We start from the raw sequence: 17,163 nt of genomic DNA on the forward strand, positions 1-17,163 counted from the left end.
GTTTATAGAGATATTTGCTGGGTGTGTGTTATGAGTGTGGAAGCATTTAGAAGGAGATGCTTTTGTGTGATGTGCGTGATGCTATGAGCATTGTTCTAAGACTATTTCCAACAACTGAGAATGATATATGTGCCCAGCTAGACACCAATGAATTAATTTTTAATTTCATGAATATGAAAGCACAAAAAGCTGTAAACTTTTGTAAAACTTTTCTTTATAAATTAAATAGTAGTACCATGTGAACAAACTGAGAGCTAGTAAAGGAGTTTTGGGAAAAGGCATGTGTGTGATCTACCATTAATATTAACAACTTACCACTTATTAAATAACAACGGAATTTATAATTCCTGTTCAATAGCTCTCATATATTAAAACATCATTTCATACACCACAAAGAGCTATATATCTATTACCGCTCATATACTCACACATTCAACCAGTCAAAATTTATTTCTTACATATAATTTCCCATACACCACCCAAAATTTCATGGTTTAAATTAAATTTTGGTGGTTTATGGGAAATTATATGTAAGAAATCAATTTTGGCTGGTTGAATGTGTGAGTATATGAGCGGTAATAGATATATAGCTCTTTGTAGTGTATGAAATGATGTATTAATATTAATGAGGGAAAAGGGTGCTGATTTATAGGGTGCAGGGGAGGGCGCTAGAAGCACTTGCACCAGCTCTGGTTATATGAAGACTTCCACAGCATGAAGTCCCAAAAATTCCCTTCCAACCAAAACAGTTCTGTATCCGAGTACTGGCACCTTACTTTCCAGAAAGAAAACATTGAGGGAGATAACAGTCGCGGCATTGATTTAGGATGTCACACTTTCTGACCTTCTCAGAGGGAATAACTGTAGTGTGTGACTACCAGTAGCAATTCTGTTTTATTAGGAATATAAACCCACAGATCAAAATTCACATATAACCAGTCGTGCCAAAGAGCAAGGTATATCATTCCATTTTCCGTCGCTAAGAATTTCAACGCAGTCTTCGGCATCTTTATTATTATTTGGTTCTCCCAGATTCCAGTTGCTGAATGTTATTTGTTCTCCACTTACATATTTAAACAAGCCTTCGACATGTTCATCTGAAATTCCTAGAAAGGCCTGACTTGCATCCCTCTGCAATAGATCTTGGATAGCGGCATTCTCTGCTTCATTTCTTGGAGCAGCCAGCAGGCCTCCTGCATCTGTACACTTTTCTTTAGCAGCGTCAAAATTCTCTTCCTTACCATTGGTCACCAATACCTTGTCACCAATCTTCTTGCCTCCAAGGAAAAGCAAAACTACAATAGAACATAAAATCTTTGAAATGCATAGCCTTGAGCAGTGGTTCCCAATCTAATTACATTTCTCAAAATTCTAGTTTTTCACTGGCCCATCATACATTCACTAATGGTGGCCACTTCAGCAGTGTTCTCCCTTGATAACTCCAGAAAGAAACTTTAGAGCAGGGGTGTCCAACCTTTTGGCTTCCCTGGGCCGCATTGGCCAAAAAAAAAAATGTTTCTGGGGCCGCACAACCGTGCAAACACTGCAGCAAGACAGAGGAGGGAGCTGGCAAGATAGTAAACACCCATCGCCTTCAACCGGGGCCACACAAAATACTTCACGGGGCCACAGGTTGGACACCCCTGCTTTAGAGGGATTATTTACCTTTGAGGCAATTCTATAAATTGGTGCCTCAGTTCAGGTGCCTCAATGTTATATGCCTAGCACCAATTCTCTAACAGCATGGTGGTGCCAAAATTCCATTATAGAATGCCAGCATATGTTGGCATTTGTTTAGACATGCCATCTCGCGCCATGCCAATGACAGACATAAGCTAACTAAGTGACTCAATTTATAGTATTCTATAAACTACTGGGTCGATATTTAAAGCAATTTAACCAAGAAGATAAAAAACACTAACACAGCTTCATAAAAAGGGGGGAGGTGGTTTAATTGGGAAAAGTAATAAATACGCAAGAGTGGAAGACAATATCCAAGTTATTATTAGCTGCTGTATTATAGTATAAATGTAGGTGTCAAAATATACTAGAAAAATAAATACATAAAACATTACCATACTTTTTTGCTGCTTTTCAAGATTGTCTTGTAGAGTTTGCATATGTCCTCCCAAAGCCCTGAATTGTGTTCTAAGATCTTCAAGGTCTAAAAAAAAATATATGTGACAGTTATTCCTACAATAATTCAAAAGTAATATTTGTCATAGCTATATAATTAAAATGAGGTAACAACTGGACTAGATGGGGATTGAAAGATAGAATAAGTGAATAAAGCATACAGAGCATGTCTCATGGAATTCCAACATCCCTGCATTTAAAGGCATGTGTGTGTTAGAGACAGGGCAGGATTAATTCTTCAGTGGGCCTTAGATACCCAAGTACATTGGGCTCCCTAGACCTGCTCCTCCATGGCCCTGCGCCTCCCTGCCTCTGCCCTCCTATGTCCCCCAGCTCCAGAAGTCCAAGTAGCACCTTCTCCTTCCTTCTTCATTATTCAGAGTAGCCAAATTTGTAGTCTTCAAAAGGCCATGGGCAGCGTTTCCTACACTCTGCCCACAGCTGACCCAGAAGCCTTCCCTCTAATGCAAAATCCAAGCATCAGAGGAATGACTTCCGGGTCAGCTGCGGGCAACGTGTAGGAACCAATGCCCACAGCCTTTTTTAGACTGCGAGTTCAGCTACACTGAATAATGAAGAAGCCAGATACAGAGGCAGATATGAGGAAAGACTAAAATGGTTAGGGCTCTTCAGCTTGGATAAGAGACAGCTGAGGGGAGATATGATTGAAGTCTACAAAATCCTGAGTGGAGTAGAATGGGTACAAGTGGATCGATTTTTCACTCCGTCAAAAATTACAAAGACTAGGGGACACTCGATGAAGTTACAGGGAAATACTTTTAAAACCAATTGGAAGAAATAGTTAAGCTCTGGACTGCGTTGCCAGAGGATATGGTAAGAGCGGATATCATAGCCGGTTTTAAGAAAGGTTTGGACAAGTTCCTGGAGGAAAAGTCCATAGTCTGTTATTGAGAAAGGCATGGGGAAGCCATTGCTTGCCCTGTATCGGTAGCATGGAATATTGCCACACCTTGGGTATTGGACAGGTACTAGTGACCTGGATTGGCCACCATGAGAACGGGCTACTGGGCTTGATGGACCATTGGTCTGACTTAGTAAGGCTATTCTTATGTTCTTATACTCTTATGATGTCATCAAAGCAGGCAGCAATCTGGACCCCCCTGAACTCTTCAGGCCCAAGGCATGTCTAGCCTTTAATCCTGCCCTGGGTAGAGAGGGTTAAGAACATATAAGAATAGCCTTACTGGGTCAGACTAATGGTCCATCTAGCCCAGTATACTGTCTTCGGAGAGGCCAATCCAAGTCGCAAGTACCTGGCAAAAACCCAAATAGTAGCAGCATTCCAACCCATGTCTGTCTCAACAGCAGATGATAGATTTTTCCTTCAGGAACTTGTCCAAACCTTTTTTAAAACAAGCTACATTAACTACTCTTACCATATCCTCTGGCAACGCATTCCAGAGCTTAACTATTCTCTGAGTGAAAATATATTTCCTCCTCTTGGTTTTAAAAGTGTAACTTCAAGTGTCCCCTAGTCTTTGTAAATCTTGATGCAGTAAAAAATCGATCCACTTGTACCCGTTCTACACCTCTCTAGTCTTTCCTCATACGAGAGGAGTTCCATCCCCTTTATCATCTTGGTCGCTGTTCTTTGAACTTTTTCCAGTGCCGCTATATCTTATTGGATAAGGAGACCAGAACTGAATACAATTATCAAGGTTAGCTCGTACCACTGAGCAATATAGAGGCATTATAACATTTTTAGTCTTGTTAACCATCCCTTTTCAAATAATTCCTATCATCCTGTTTGCCTTCTTGGTTTGCAGGTGTGTGTGTACAAGTTTGTGTACTGGTTATATGTGTGAGCATGGTTGCATATCTGTGATCAGAAGAAAAGATGAGAGGAGAAGGCAGTTTGAATGGTGCAATTTCTTAATCACCATGTTATGGTGAATCCGTGTATTTGTGCTGCAGCTGTTAGAACTGCTTCTCTCAGGGAAGTGTACTTGGGATTTTTTTTGGGGGGTGGAGGAGGGGAGATTTTCTCCTCCCAACACATGCAGAAACTTCAATTCTATAGCACAAAAACTTCATTAACTATGAAAAGGAAATGGAAGTAGTTGGACCGTTGGGAAACAGTGATCATAATATGATCAAGTTCAAGGTTGAAGTAGGAATACCGAACGGAAAGAGAACCATAGCGACAACTTTCAACTTCAGGAAAGGAAACTATGAAGCAATGAGGGAAATGGTAAGGAAGAAACTTAGGAATACTTCCAAAAAATGGCAAACGGTAGAACATGCCTGGTCTTTTTTCAAGGACACGATATGCGAGGCGCAAAATCTGTACATCCCCAGATTCAGAAAGGGGTGCAAAAAGAGTCGAACAAAAGACCTGGTATGGATGACTAAAATAGTGAAGGAAGCGATAGGCAATAAGAAAAATTCATACAGGAAATGGAAAAAGGACAAAACTGAAGGGAACCGGAAGGAGCACAGGAAGTATCAAAAAGAATGTCACTGTGTGGTTCGGAAAGCCAAAAGAGAGTATGAAGAGAGGCTAGCCAGGGAGGCACGAAATTTCAAACCGTTCTTCAGAAATGTTAAAGGGAAACAGCCAGCTAGGGAGGAGGTGGGACCACTGGACGAAGGAGACAGGAAGGGAGCGGTGAAGGAAGAGAAAGAAGTCGCGGAAAGACTTAACATGTTCTTTTCGTCTGTATTTACAAACGAAGACACAACCAACATACCGGAACCTGAGCAATTCTTTAATGGAAATCAAGCAGAAAAATTAATATCCATGGAAGTGAGCCTTGATGATGTACATAGGCAGATAGAAAAACTTAAAACTGACAAATCCCCGGGTCCGGACAGAATCCATCCAAGGGTTTTGAAGGAATTAAAGGAGGAGATAGCAGAACTACTGCAGCAAATTTGCAACCTATCCCTGAAAACAGGCGTGATCCCGGAGGATTGGAAGATAGCCAACGTCACGCCCATCTTTAAAAAGGGATCAAGAGGTGACCCGGGAAACTACAGTCTGACCTCGGTTCCGGGAAAAATGACGGAAGCACTGATAAAAGAAAACATCGATGAACATTTGGAAAGAAACGAATTTCTGATAACAAGCCAACATGGTTTCTGCAGGGGGAGATTGTGTCTAACTAACTTATTGCACTTCTTCAAAGGAATTAACAAACAGATGGACAGAGGAGACCCCATAGACATCATATACCTTGATTTCCAAAAAGCCTTTGACAAGGTGCCTCACGAGTGTCTACTCCGGAAACTGAAGAACCATGGGGTGGACGGAGACATACATAGATGGATCAGAAACTGGTTGGCGGGTAGGAAACAGAGTATAGGGGTGAAGGGCCACTACTCGGACTGGATGAGGGTCACGAGTGGTGTTCCGTAGGGCTCGATGCTCGGGCCGCTGCTATTTAATATATTCATAAATGATCTAGAAACAGGGCCGAAGTGTGAGATAATAAAATTTGCGGACGATACAAAACTATTTAGTGGAGCTGGGACTAATGAGGAATGCGAAGAATTGCAAAGGGACTTGAACAAACTGGGGGAATGGGCGGCGAGATGGCAGATGAAGTTCAACGTTGAGAAATGTAAAGTATTGCATGTGGGAAACAGAAACCCGAGGTACAACTATACGATGGGAGGGATGTTATTGAATGAGAGTACCCAAGAAAGGGACTTGGGGGTAATGGTGGACATGACAATGAAGCCGACAGCACAGTGTGCAGCGGCCGCTAAGAAAGCAAATAGAATGCTAGGTATAATCAAGAAGGGTATTACAACCAGGACGAAAGAAGTTATCCTGCCGTTGTATCAGGCGATGGTGCGCCCGCATCTGGAATACTGCGTCCAATATTGGTCGCCGTACCTTAAGAAAGATATGGCGTTACTCGAGAGGGTTCAGAGGAGAGCAACACGTCTGATAAAAGGGATGGAAAACCTCTCATATACTGAGAGATTGGAAAAACTGAGTCTCTTTTCCCTGGAGAAGAGGGGATATGATAGAGACTTTTAAGATCATGAAGGGCATAGAGAGAGTAGAGAGGGACAGATTCTTCAAACTTTCGAAAAATAAAAGAACAAGAGGGCATTCGGAAAAGTTGAAAGGGGACAGATTCAAAACGAATGCTAGGAAGTTCTTCTTTACCCAACGAGTGGTGGACACCTGGAATGCGCTTCCAGAGGGCGTAATAGGGCAGAGTACAGTACTGGGGTTTAAGAAAGGATTGGACAATTTCCTGCTGGAAAAGGGGATAGAAGGGTATAAATAGAGGATTACTGCACAGGTCCTGGACCTGTTGGGCCGCCGCGTGAGCGGACTGCTGGGCATGATGGACCTCAGGTCTGACCCAGCAGAGGAATTGCTTATGTTCTTATGTTCTTAACCATTTTTCAGTCCTGTGCCCACACTGCCTTTCCATTGGATGGATCTTACTTATGGTCTCTGCTGCTAGTTACAATGGAAGCATTGGATCATTCACACAGGGTGGGTGTTAGAAGCAGAGGTGGGCCGGGGGTGGGGTGCGAAGAAGAATTAGTTAACTGCAGTTAGATGTTTTAAACTCAGAAAAACTCCACACATATTTATCCATCCTTCTACTTTCTGCTGACTTTGAACACTCCCCATCCCCCCCAAAGAAGTCAAGCTTAACTTCCTAAGCTTTGAGCACATCTTACAGCCCCTCCCCACCACCACCCAAACATGTGGATACAGAGTATGTGCAAAGGTTGTCAATGGCTTAATCTGACCTTGCTTTGCTCATGGTAACAGATGCTACTTGGCAATACATATAGAAATCAATAAGAAAACTGTACGAGTATGATCCCTGAAATAGTTTCCAGAGTAGAATTAACAACAACGTTTAAGGAATGGAAAAGGTTAAAAATGGACGAAAACTGGAAAAACACAAACAACATCAAAGCAGGTACCATAAGGCAGTAAGAGGGGCCAAAAGAGACTACGAGGAAAAAATAGCCAAGGACAGAAAAAGCTGTTCTTTCGATATATTAAGGGGAAACGACCCGTGAAGGAAGTGGTGGGGCCCTTGGATGACCATGGAATAAAGGGAGTGATAAAGGAGGACAAAGCCCTCACCGACAAACTGAACACATTTTTTACGTCTGTATTTACCAAAGAGGATATACACAACGTACCGAAGCCAACAAGCTATACGCAGAAAACGGAGATGGGAAACTGACAGGGTTAATGGTCAATCTAGAAGAGGTATGCAAGCAGAATGATAGGCTTAAAAATGATAAATCCCCGGGACCGAATGGCATCCATTCAAAGGCAATCAAGGAACTGAAAGGGGTTATAGCTGAACTGCTCCAACTAATAGCCAATCTGTTGATCAAATCAGAAAGGATTCCGGAAGACTGGAAAGTAACGAATGTTATGCTGAACTTCAAGAAAGATTCGAGGGGAGATCTGTGAAACAACAGACCGGTGAGTCTGACCTCGGAACCGGGAAAGATGGTAGAGGCGCTGATAAAGGACCGCATCATTGATCACCTTGTTGGACACAATCTGATGAGGACCAGCCAGCACGACTTCAGCAAAGGAAGATCTTGCTTGACGAAATTGCTGTACTTCTTTGAGGGAGTAAACAGGCAGATAGACAAGGATGACCTGGTCAACATTGTATATTTGGATTTTCAGAAGGTGTTTGACAAGATCCCGAATGAACGACTACTTTGAACAATTGCTAGCCATGGAATCGAGGGTGAAATACTCACGAGGATTAAAAACTGGTTAGGATAGGAAACAGAGAGTGGGGGTAAATGGATAATACTCGGACTTGAAAAGCGTCACAAGTGGAGTGCTGCAGGGTTCGGTGCTAGGATCTGTGCTCTTCAACATATTTATAAATGACCTGGAAATTGGTACGATGAGTGATGTGATTAAATTTGCAGATGATGCAAAGTTATTTAGAGTAGTGAAGACACAGAAGGATTGTGAAGACCTGTAACGTGACATAAACACGCTCGAGAAATGGACGTGACATAAACACACTCGAGAAATGGGCCGCAACAGGCAAATGAGGTTTAACATGGCTAAGTGTAAGGTGATGCATGTTGGTAACAAAAATCTTATACATTAATACAGAATGTTCGGTGCAGTGCTAGGAGAGACCCCCCCAGGAAAGACACTTGGGAGTTCTGATCGACAAGTCAATGAAGCTGTCCGCACAATGCACGGCAGCGGTGAAAAGAATGAACAGAATGCTAGGAATGATTAAGAAGGGGATCACAAACAGATCGTAGAAGGTTGTCATGCCGCTGTACCAGGCCAAGGTATGCCCCCACTTGGAATACTGCATCCAGCACTGGTCGCCGTACATGAAGAAAGGATCCAGAGAAGAGCGACTAAAATGGTTAAGGGGCTGGAGGAGTTGCCATACAGTGAGAGATTAGAGAAACTGGGCCTCTTCTCCCTTGAAAAGAGGAGACTGAGAGGGGACATAATCGAAACATTCAAGATAATGAAGGGAATAGACTTAGTAGATAAAGACAGGTTGTTCATCCTCTCCAAGGCAGAGAGAACGAGAGGGCACTCTCTAAAATTAAAAGGGGATAGATTCCGTACAAACGTAAGGAAGTTCTTCACCCAGAGAGTGGTAGAAAACCGGAATGCTCTTCCGGAGGCTGTTATAAGGGAAAACACCCTCCAGGGATTCAAAACAAAGTTAAACAAGTTCCTGCAGAACCAGAACGTATGCAGGGAAGGCTAGACTCAGTTAAGGCACTGGTCTTTGACCTATGGACTGCCGCATGTGCGGATTGCTGGGCACAATGGACCCAGCAGCGGCAATTCTTATGTTCTTAAGAAATAAAGGGATAGGGAATTATTTACATTCTCTGTGTTTCTATCTGTGGGGCATTTGTAAAAGGTAATTTTTGTGGGGTGGGGGGGCAAGTAAAGGCGGTTTGGTGGTTTGACAGAGTAGGGATTTCTACCTTTTAAACTGTTTCATCCTGTTCTCTAATCATTATGTTTCACTATTCGTTTCTATACTAAAAATGATGGAACACCTTTTCCAGGTGAAATACATTAGGGCCATATTGTGGGAAGCTTTTTTTCTCTGGAGCCTCCATTTCAATTTGTCCCATTTTTGAATTCAGTGTCTTTAAACTCGTGTTTCTTTCCCACATGCGAAGTGTCATCTATTAAAATTTTGGAGAGTTTATTCCCAGACTGAAACGATACAGACATTTTTGTCCCCTTATGTATAATTCAATCCAAGTTCCTCATATAAAAGCTGAAGTTCAAAACTTGCTTCACTCACTGATGTTACTTAAGTCACGTTTTTTTCCTGTTTGCTCATCTATCCAGTTAGACTGTAAAGTGTGCTTACAATTGTATACTGGAGTCTTGGTGCCATTATAGAATATTAGCATAAATTGGCATAAGTGTACCCATATTTAGATGTGATCACTTATGCTATGTCAAAAGCAGGCATAAATTGGTGTGTCTAAGGGTGCCAAATGATGCACATCATTTATAGTATTCTAACCTAGCACCAGTACTAGTTTTGCCCCTATTAGGATCCGGTGCAGAAGAGCTGACCAGGTTGATTCTAGGGAGCAACTTGAGGCTGACCTCTCTTGTTCATATGATCAGAGCAGGAGGCAGACTGGCCACAGCAGCAGCCGGTCTATAAAGTAGCTAGGAAAGCCACGGAGAAACTAGCTGCACCTAGAAAACCCAGGCAGGAAAAACCTGCAGGGGAACCAAAGCCCATCCCCCTCTACAGGCTGAAGGGGATTGGCTCTGAGCTGTTCAAAAGTAGGCTGAAGCATACTGCAGGGGGAGGAGTGAGTGGCCAGGAGGAGTCACTTCTGCAGCCCAAGGCAGGGCAAGAGCTGTGGAGCCAAGGAACAGACACAGAAGTTCCAGATTGGCCTATGCAGGAGGTGGAAGAAAGCCTCCCCATCTCAAACGTCCTGACGGTGTGGAAGTAATGGAGGTACAAGATGCTAGCCCTATGATAGAGAACCAGGCAGAGCTCATGGACACTTGCTGCCTATCTTTAGGGTAGTTATTATTTTGGGTTTAAGAAAGTTACTTACCTGAATGCTAACAACTGGGTTTAAACCTAAAGTAAAGTTTGAGGCTAAAAGAACCTGAGGACTGTATGAATGGATTTTGTTTTGAGTTTTTGAAGTCATACTGTGGTTACCGTTTGGTGGTGGCTAATCACCTAATCTCCCACAGCTGTACTACTCTACAGGAGGTAGTTGCAGAAGCAGTGGGTTTTTGCAAGGCTGTGCTGGAACTTGCCGCCTCACTGAAATTCTACTGTTCACTGTGACAAGAGATTGTTATGAACTTTATCTGAATGCTGAACATTTATGTTTCCTACCTTTTTGAGAGGAATAATGCTAAGAGGAAGTTTGGGGATTCTGTTTGAATATCACTAAAAAAAAATGCATTACTGAATCAGAGTGCCAGAACTTATGCAAACAAAATGTATGGCATTTTTGTGTTTGGATTGTTTTTGGGGTTTTTTTTTTCTTGTTTTGGGCAACTGAAGTTGTTTGTGTGAAATGCTACAAATATCTTTGATTTGTTTTTCACCTGTTTGGATCACCAAGGTCACAAATAAATGTGTATTAATCTTGTTTGAAGAACCTGGTCTGAGTGGTGGTGCCTTTAAAGCTCTGCTCGGAGGAGTGTTTGTGACAATATAAATAAAATACAGCAAACAGTTATCAAATGAGCCATACTGGTTGAAGGTCACTTAAACTGGTTCAGCTTATATGGAAAGTGATGAATTTCACAGACCTAAAAGTCCACTTTTTCCTTCTTGTCCTTTTTCACCTGGTGGTCCTTTAGCCCCCTTTGGTCCAGTAGGGCCTGCTTTTCCTGGTGGACCTTGTAGGCCTCTTAGTCCTTGCAATCCTTGAAGTTGATTAAGCATAATAGAAAGATAGACTACAAATTACTTTGAAGCGTTTGATAATGTAGAACATTAATCAACAATGTATTTTATCATGTTTGAGTATTGTACATCCCCTAGAGCTCCTCTTGGAAATAAGGCTATTAATAGACATTAGTAAGTTTGAATAAGAGCTTAATTTACTATGTAAATCAAGCTTAGGTAGTCAAGCCCTTAACTAGGCATTTGTAAAATGTTTAAATCTTGGATTCTAAGAGTTACTGTAGAGTTGAATTGCTCACTTTTTCCATTGACTCTTAAAAAGGTGTATAAATTAAGACTGTATTCATTGATCTTCTGTTTCTACATTAATATAATAAAATGCATAGTGCACATGTTATATAAAAAGTTAATCCCATTGATCACACTCCAATAAGTGATCTATTGCGAGGAAAAGGATCTCAGAAACCTGCTTGTTTGTCAGGAATAAACCTTGATCAAGATTTACAAGGTTCCACGTCTCTGTCATTGATCCTGAAAAACCTCTCAGTGCTACTTTTTTGTATTCAAAATGATTGTATTAATATTTTTATATTATATTAATTTTTTTATACATGTGTCTTTTGGTGCTGCATGCTTAGTAAATCATGCTAAACATCAAATAACAGCCCACGCTTATCTTAAATATTGCAGACAGCACCGGCCAGATGGGATCCGTTTCACCGTGATTTCCCGGCTTCTTCAAGGATTCTCTCAGGCTGCTGAAATACTTTTATTGCTGATCACTATGGCCTTCTTTTGCAAAGGTGCGCTAAGTGTTTTAGCGCATTTAGTGTGCGCTAAATCAATGTGTTCGCTAACTTCTAATGTATCCATAGGATAACATGCATACATTAGTGTTTAGTGCGTGATTAGCACATGCCACTCTTTACCGCGTGCTAAAAAGCATAGCGTACCTTGGTAAAAGAGGGGTGTATATGTCTCAGATGTTATCCCGAGTGGGAGTTTGTGTGTGGGGTAGCTTCCCTGAGGGGACACGCACAGAGTTTGGGTGTATGGCGTGTAAGTTTTTGGTAGTGTGTGGTTACCATTTTTGTGTGTTCTATATTTCTAGCTTATAGGGGAACTTAGCAAGTAAAATTAATAATTACTGTACTTGGTTGTTGGCACAAATGAATGTGGCTATTGGGCAGACAGGATAGACCATGCAGGCCTTTTTCTGCTGTCATTTACTATGTTACTATCCTCCTCCTTTACTAACGCATAGCACAGGTTTTAGCGCCGGCAGCGGCGGTAACTGCTCCGACATTCATAAGAATTCTATGAGCGTCGGAACAGTTGCCGCCGCTGCCAGAGTTAAAACCCGCACTGCGCATTAGTAAAGGAGAGGGTACCATATTTTCACTCATATACCACGCACCCGTGTAAAACGTGCACACAGGTATAGCGTGCGGGAAACTGTAATTTATGTAAAGAAATTTTTATATACCGCGCACACCCGTATACCGCGCATGCCGCCCCGACTCTCCTTTCACCCACCCTGACTCTCCTCTGGCCGCCCCGACTCTCCTTTTGCCCGCCCCGACTCTCCTCTGGCCGCCCCGACTCTCCTTTCGCCCGCCTCAACTCTCCTCTCCCCCTTGAAATCCTGTCCCCCCTTGAAGTCCTGTCCCCACCCTGAAAGCCTGATGCCCCCCCGACGTCCGATTCATCCCCCCCCCCCACAGGACCGCTTGCACCCCCACCCTGAAGGACGGCTCGCACTTGAACCCGCCCCCCCCCCCCGAAGGACCGCTTGCACCCCCACAGCCTCCCCCCCCCCCATGGAGAAGCTGCCTACCGTTGTCCTGCTGCTTCCTCTGCCAGTGGTCCCGCCCCTTCTCTGAGCCCTGCGTCTGCGCTGCTTCCTCTTCCGGCAGTCCCGCCCTTTTTCTGACGTCAGAGAAAGGGTGGGACTGCCGGAAGAGGAAGCAGCGAAGACGCAGAGCTCAGAGAAGGGGCGGGACTTCCGGCAGAGGAAGCAGCAGGACAACGGTAGGCAGCTTCTCCATGATGGGGGGGTGGGGAGGCTGTGGGGGTGCGAGCGGTCCTTCGGGGTGGGGGTGCAAGTGTGAGTGCGAGCGGTCCTTCGGGGTGGGGGTGCGAGCAGTCCTGCGGGGTGAATCGGACATCGGGGGGGGGGGAACTATGTAAAAAAAATGTGTACAACGCGCTCACGAATATAACGCGCATGATTATACTCGGTTTGTAAAATCGTGTATAACGCGCGCATTATATGCGTGAAAATACGGTATATTTTATTGTGTCTCTGTTTTCCTCCTTTAATTGTAGGAGATATTTCTAATTTTTTTTTTTTTTAAATTCTGCTTCTTTATTCTTCATTATTGCTGTTCCCCATTCGAATTTGAATATTTGCCATACTTTTGCTTTCCGTTTCTCTATACGAGGGGCTGACGAAAAGTTTTCGGCCCAACCAACAAAGCCGAGGGAGTCTCCATTGAGGGCTATACACTTAAGGCTCGTTTTACTAAGGCGCGCTATGCATTTTAGCTTGCGCTAAATATTAGCATGTGCTAACCATGTGCTTCATGCTAGCATGTGCATGTTAGTCTATGGATGCGTTAACACGTGAGTAGATTTACCATGCGCTAAATGCACGCTAAAACGCATAGCACACCTTAGAAAACAGGGAGATAGTCCGGTGATTTTCCACTTTTTTTCGTTCCATATTTTTCCAACAGAACAAAAAAAGTGGAAAATCACTGGACTACATGTAGAGCCCTTGATGGAGACTGCCCCGACTTTGTTGGATGGACTGAGAACTTTTCTGCGACCTTTCTTAGAAGGAGCTTTCATTTCCCTCCCAGTTGCAGCTCAGCTGAGACAACACCAACATCATAAGAAGGGAGCAATTTTGGCACAAGCAAATTACAAAATGACTTTCTGTATCCCTTACTTAAATACTTTAGTAACATTATTTTGCATTGTGATAACACGGAAACGTTTTTATTCTGAATTTGGGTTTTGAACAAGCTTGCTACGTTACATTCAAACACAAGTTTATTGTCTTGGAAAGAAGGGTTTTATTTCTTCTTTCAGACAAACACAACAGCTTACTGACAAATTTTATACAGAGTGGAAGGGAGAATAATTATTTACCTACCTACATCTCCTTGTTCCCCTTTCGGTCCTTCTTTGCCATCTCTTCCATCCCTGCCTGGTAATCCATTATGTGCATGAGTCCCACACGAAATGACTGCACATGTGTTTGATATTTCTTCACATTTGCCCAAATTTGGGTCCATTGTTATCACTAAAGTTATTCCCAATGTAACAAGTTTGCAAACTTGTAACACGTGCATTATTCAAGTATTTTCACCTTGTAAAAAAAAAAAATCATAAATACTGTATTTAACAACCTCCTTTCTTCAGACCACGGCAAATCTTAAAAGAAACTCTTCAGACTCAAAAATCTCATATTTTAAGTGTCATGTTTACTAAATTGTGAAGTTAAGATGCAATAATGCCCGGATTCTCTTAACTGGCGCCGTTGTCAGTAGCTGCCTTAAAAGTGGCTGCCGATCGCGTGTCAATCTCGAGATGGTGCCGTTTAGAGAATCACGCCTCTGGCAAAGATAGGCACCAGAAATGTAGACCAGGCTTTTCAAGGCCTACATTTCCGGTACCTATCTTGGATATAAATTGCACCTACATAGGCATTTTATGTTGCTTAATGCCATTTCCAGCATTAGCCATGCCCAGTGGGTGGGGCTGGGGTTGGTCCTCCCCAGCGCCATCTTGCTAAGGGCATGACACCTGTCTTCCTCTCCACCCCCTGCTCCTCTTCTTGCCGTGTGTACCCTTTGCCTTTCCCCGTACCTTTTTTACTTCCCCAGCTTGAGGTTGCTGCCCACATCAGCATCGGTGCTCTTTCTGATGTCACTTCCAGGACCTGTGCCTAGAAAGTGACGTTGAAGGGCGAGCCGACACCAACGTGGGCATGCTGCTCACACTGGAGAAGTTAAAAAGGTATGGGGAAAGAGAAGGGGAGGGGGAAGAGGGTGTGGGGGGAGGGGAGGGACGCCTCTCACCCTTACTACACTACTAGCCATGCCTATAGTGTTAGGCAAAAATTAGCCCTTTAAGTTGCATTTCAAATGGCATTTTCCTCTTAACTTAGGTGTCTGCCAAAACTAAGTTAAGGCACCGTTTATAGAATTTGCCCCTAAGTGCAAAATTCTCTGCTGTAAATTTCAATGGCATGCTCAGCATCTGTCCTGCTTTTATCACACAGAGCAGATACCTACAACATACAGTTACTTTACATGCCTTAGTCAGTGGATGTAATGTGGGACCCAGAGCTACCCCACGTGCAAAAAAAAAAAATAGATAAAGTTGAAATGGCAATAGGTCAGCCTCTTCGTGATCATCTTCTGCCACTATCTGTAGCACTATAAGTCCTATCCCAGTGCCTTCCCAACCTGTGGGTCACAACCCCAAACTACATGCTAGATTGAAGAGCGACCAAGATGGTAAAAGGGATGGAACTCATTTCGTATGAGGAAAGACTAAAACGGTTAGGGCTTTTCAGCTTGGAAAAGAGATGGCTGAGGGGAGATATGGTTGAAGTCTACAAAATCTTGAATGGAGTAGAACAAAAATTACAAAGACTAGGGGGACACTTGATGAAGTTACAGGGAAATACTTTTAAAACCAATGGGAGGAAATTTTTTTTCACTCAGAGAATAGTTAAGCTCTGGAACGCGTTGCCTGAGGATGTGGTAAGAGTGGATAGGGTAGCTGGTTTTAAGAAAGGTTTGGACAAGTTCCTGGAGGAAAAGTCTGTAGTCTGTTATTGAGAAAGACACGGGGGAAGCTATATCGGTAGCATGGAATATTGCTACTCCTTGGGTTTTGGCCAGGTACTAGTGTTTTGATGAGACCATCTGTATCAGGGATCTGTTTATAAATGTGATCCCTCAGTGTTTAACCCTTTATTTGGCACTGTTGCTCAGAAGCAACCTGTGTTTTCCTTGGCTCTTATGGTAGATCTGCATCTCCAAATGCCTGTGACTTGGTACCGTTGCCCTCGTTCAGCATCAAGTTACATAAAGCAGCCATTTTAACATCTGCCAATTAAAGGGTTAAGGCACATTAATGAGTCGCATGTACGCTAAGGAATTCACATTCCTACTTTCTAATTCAGCCAAAAGTATTCTTGTTTTGAAAGGCTGCACATATTTTTAGCTGGACAAAAGAGGGCAATTCTCAAACTGTTTATTCAGTTACGACGTAAATTATCTTCTCCGCCCCCCCCCCCCCCAACATACTCAGATTTATCTTGTACCTGTTCAAATTGGCACCATGTAAAGGAAACTGAGAGTAGATAAGAAGATGAATAACCTTACTTTTGGCATGCATTCCATATAACTAACGTATTGCACATCAGTCCGATAAACTTGAGGAGTGCCCCAGATGCATCCACCTATCGAGGAGTCTCTGCCTACTAATATTATTTTTGAACATGTTCAATGTATCTATGCTTGATATCTTCTCTTAACAGGAATAAGCTTTACAAAATTCAGGATACAAAATGCAAAATTCAAGTTTACCCATATGTTTAAAAGAAGACTTGTTACTACTTACCTGACCCTAATGTGGCAATTCGATCAGTGGCAAATAATTTCTGTTATTATATAGATAAGAACTGTAGAATCACATGCCCAATTACTATAGTTGTCTTTCTGGGCATAAATTGAAGCTGGAGAAATAGAAATCTTTCTTTTTTTAATTTAAGGATAATCACTTTAGGGTATAATGCAGCATACCACAATCGCCATCAAGAACTGAGTAGCGTCTTTCAGAAAGATTTTTTTTTTAACATTTATCTTTGTCCTCGTTGCACTCCATGGATTACACAACTGTACTTTGAACTCTAATCTGTGCACATCATTTGCAGGAGCATTTTCCACGATTAGTTTATTTTGATTATCTTTCCAACGTTTACCCTCCCCCACCCCGCCTTTTATAAAACCACAATGGTGGCTTTTAGCACAGGCCAGCATGCTGAATGCTCTGCCCTGCTCCCGACGCTCATAAGAACTCTATAAGTGTCGAAAGCTGTGCAGAGCATTTAGGGCTCCTCTTTACTAAG

At 42.7% G+C, this 17,163-nt stretch overlaps 1 protein-coding gene across 1 annotated transcript; it reads right to left on the reverse strand.

The window, feature by feature from the left end:
• Nucleotides 1-694: 694 nt before the first annotated feature.
• LOC117360052 (mannose-binding protein-like) lies at nucleotides 695-16,865 on the reverse strand. The gene is made up of 5 exons (XM_033943656.1): nucleotides 16,656-16,865; nucleotides 14,173-14,388; nucleotides 10,916-11,032; nucleotides 2,081-2,164; nucleotides 695-1,295 (listed from the first exon to the last, which is right to left on the reverse strand). The coding sequence occupies exons 2-5, from the start codon at nucleotides 14,369-14,371 to the stop codon at nucleotides 919-921; spliced, it is 777 nt and encodes a 258-aa protein (XP_033799547.1). The 5' UTR covers nucleotides 14,372-14,388; nucleotides 16,656-16,865; the 3' UTR covers nucleotides 695-918.
• Nucleotides 16,866-17,163: the final 298 nt, after the last annotated feature.

This window comes from Geotrypetes seraphini, chromosome 4 (assembly GCF_902459505.1).
Source record: "Geotrypetes seraphini chromosome 4, aGeoSer1.1, whole genome shotgun sequence".
NCBI classification, from domain to species: Eukaryota; Metazoa; Chordata; class Amphibia; order Gymnophiona; family Dermophiidae; genus Geotrypetes; species Geotrypetes seraphini.

Coding starts and splice junctions, on each gene's coding strand:
- LOC117360052 (XM_033943656.1), bottom strand. CDS start 14,371: ATGCACGTGTTACAAGTTTGCAAACTTGTTACATTGGGAATAACTTTA. Junction 11,033..14,172: donor AGGGGAACAAGGAGATGTAG/GTAGGTAAATAA, acceptor ATCAACTTCAAG/GATTGCAAGGACTAAGAGGC. Junction 1,296..2,080: donor TCTTGAAAAGCAGCAAAAAA/GTATGGTAATGT, acceptor GTTCTATTGTAG/TTTTGCTTTTCCTTGGAGGC.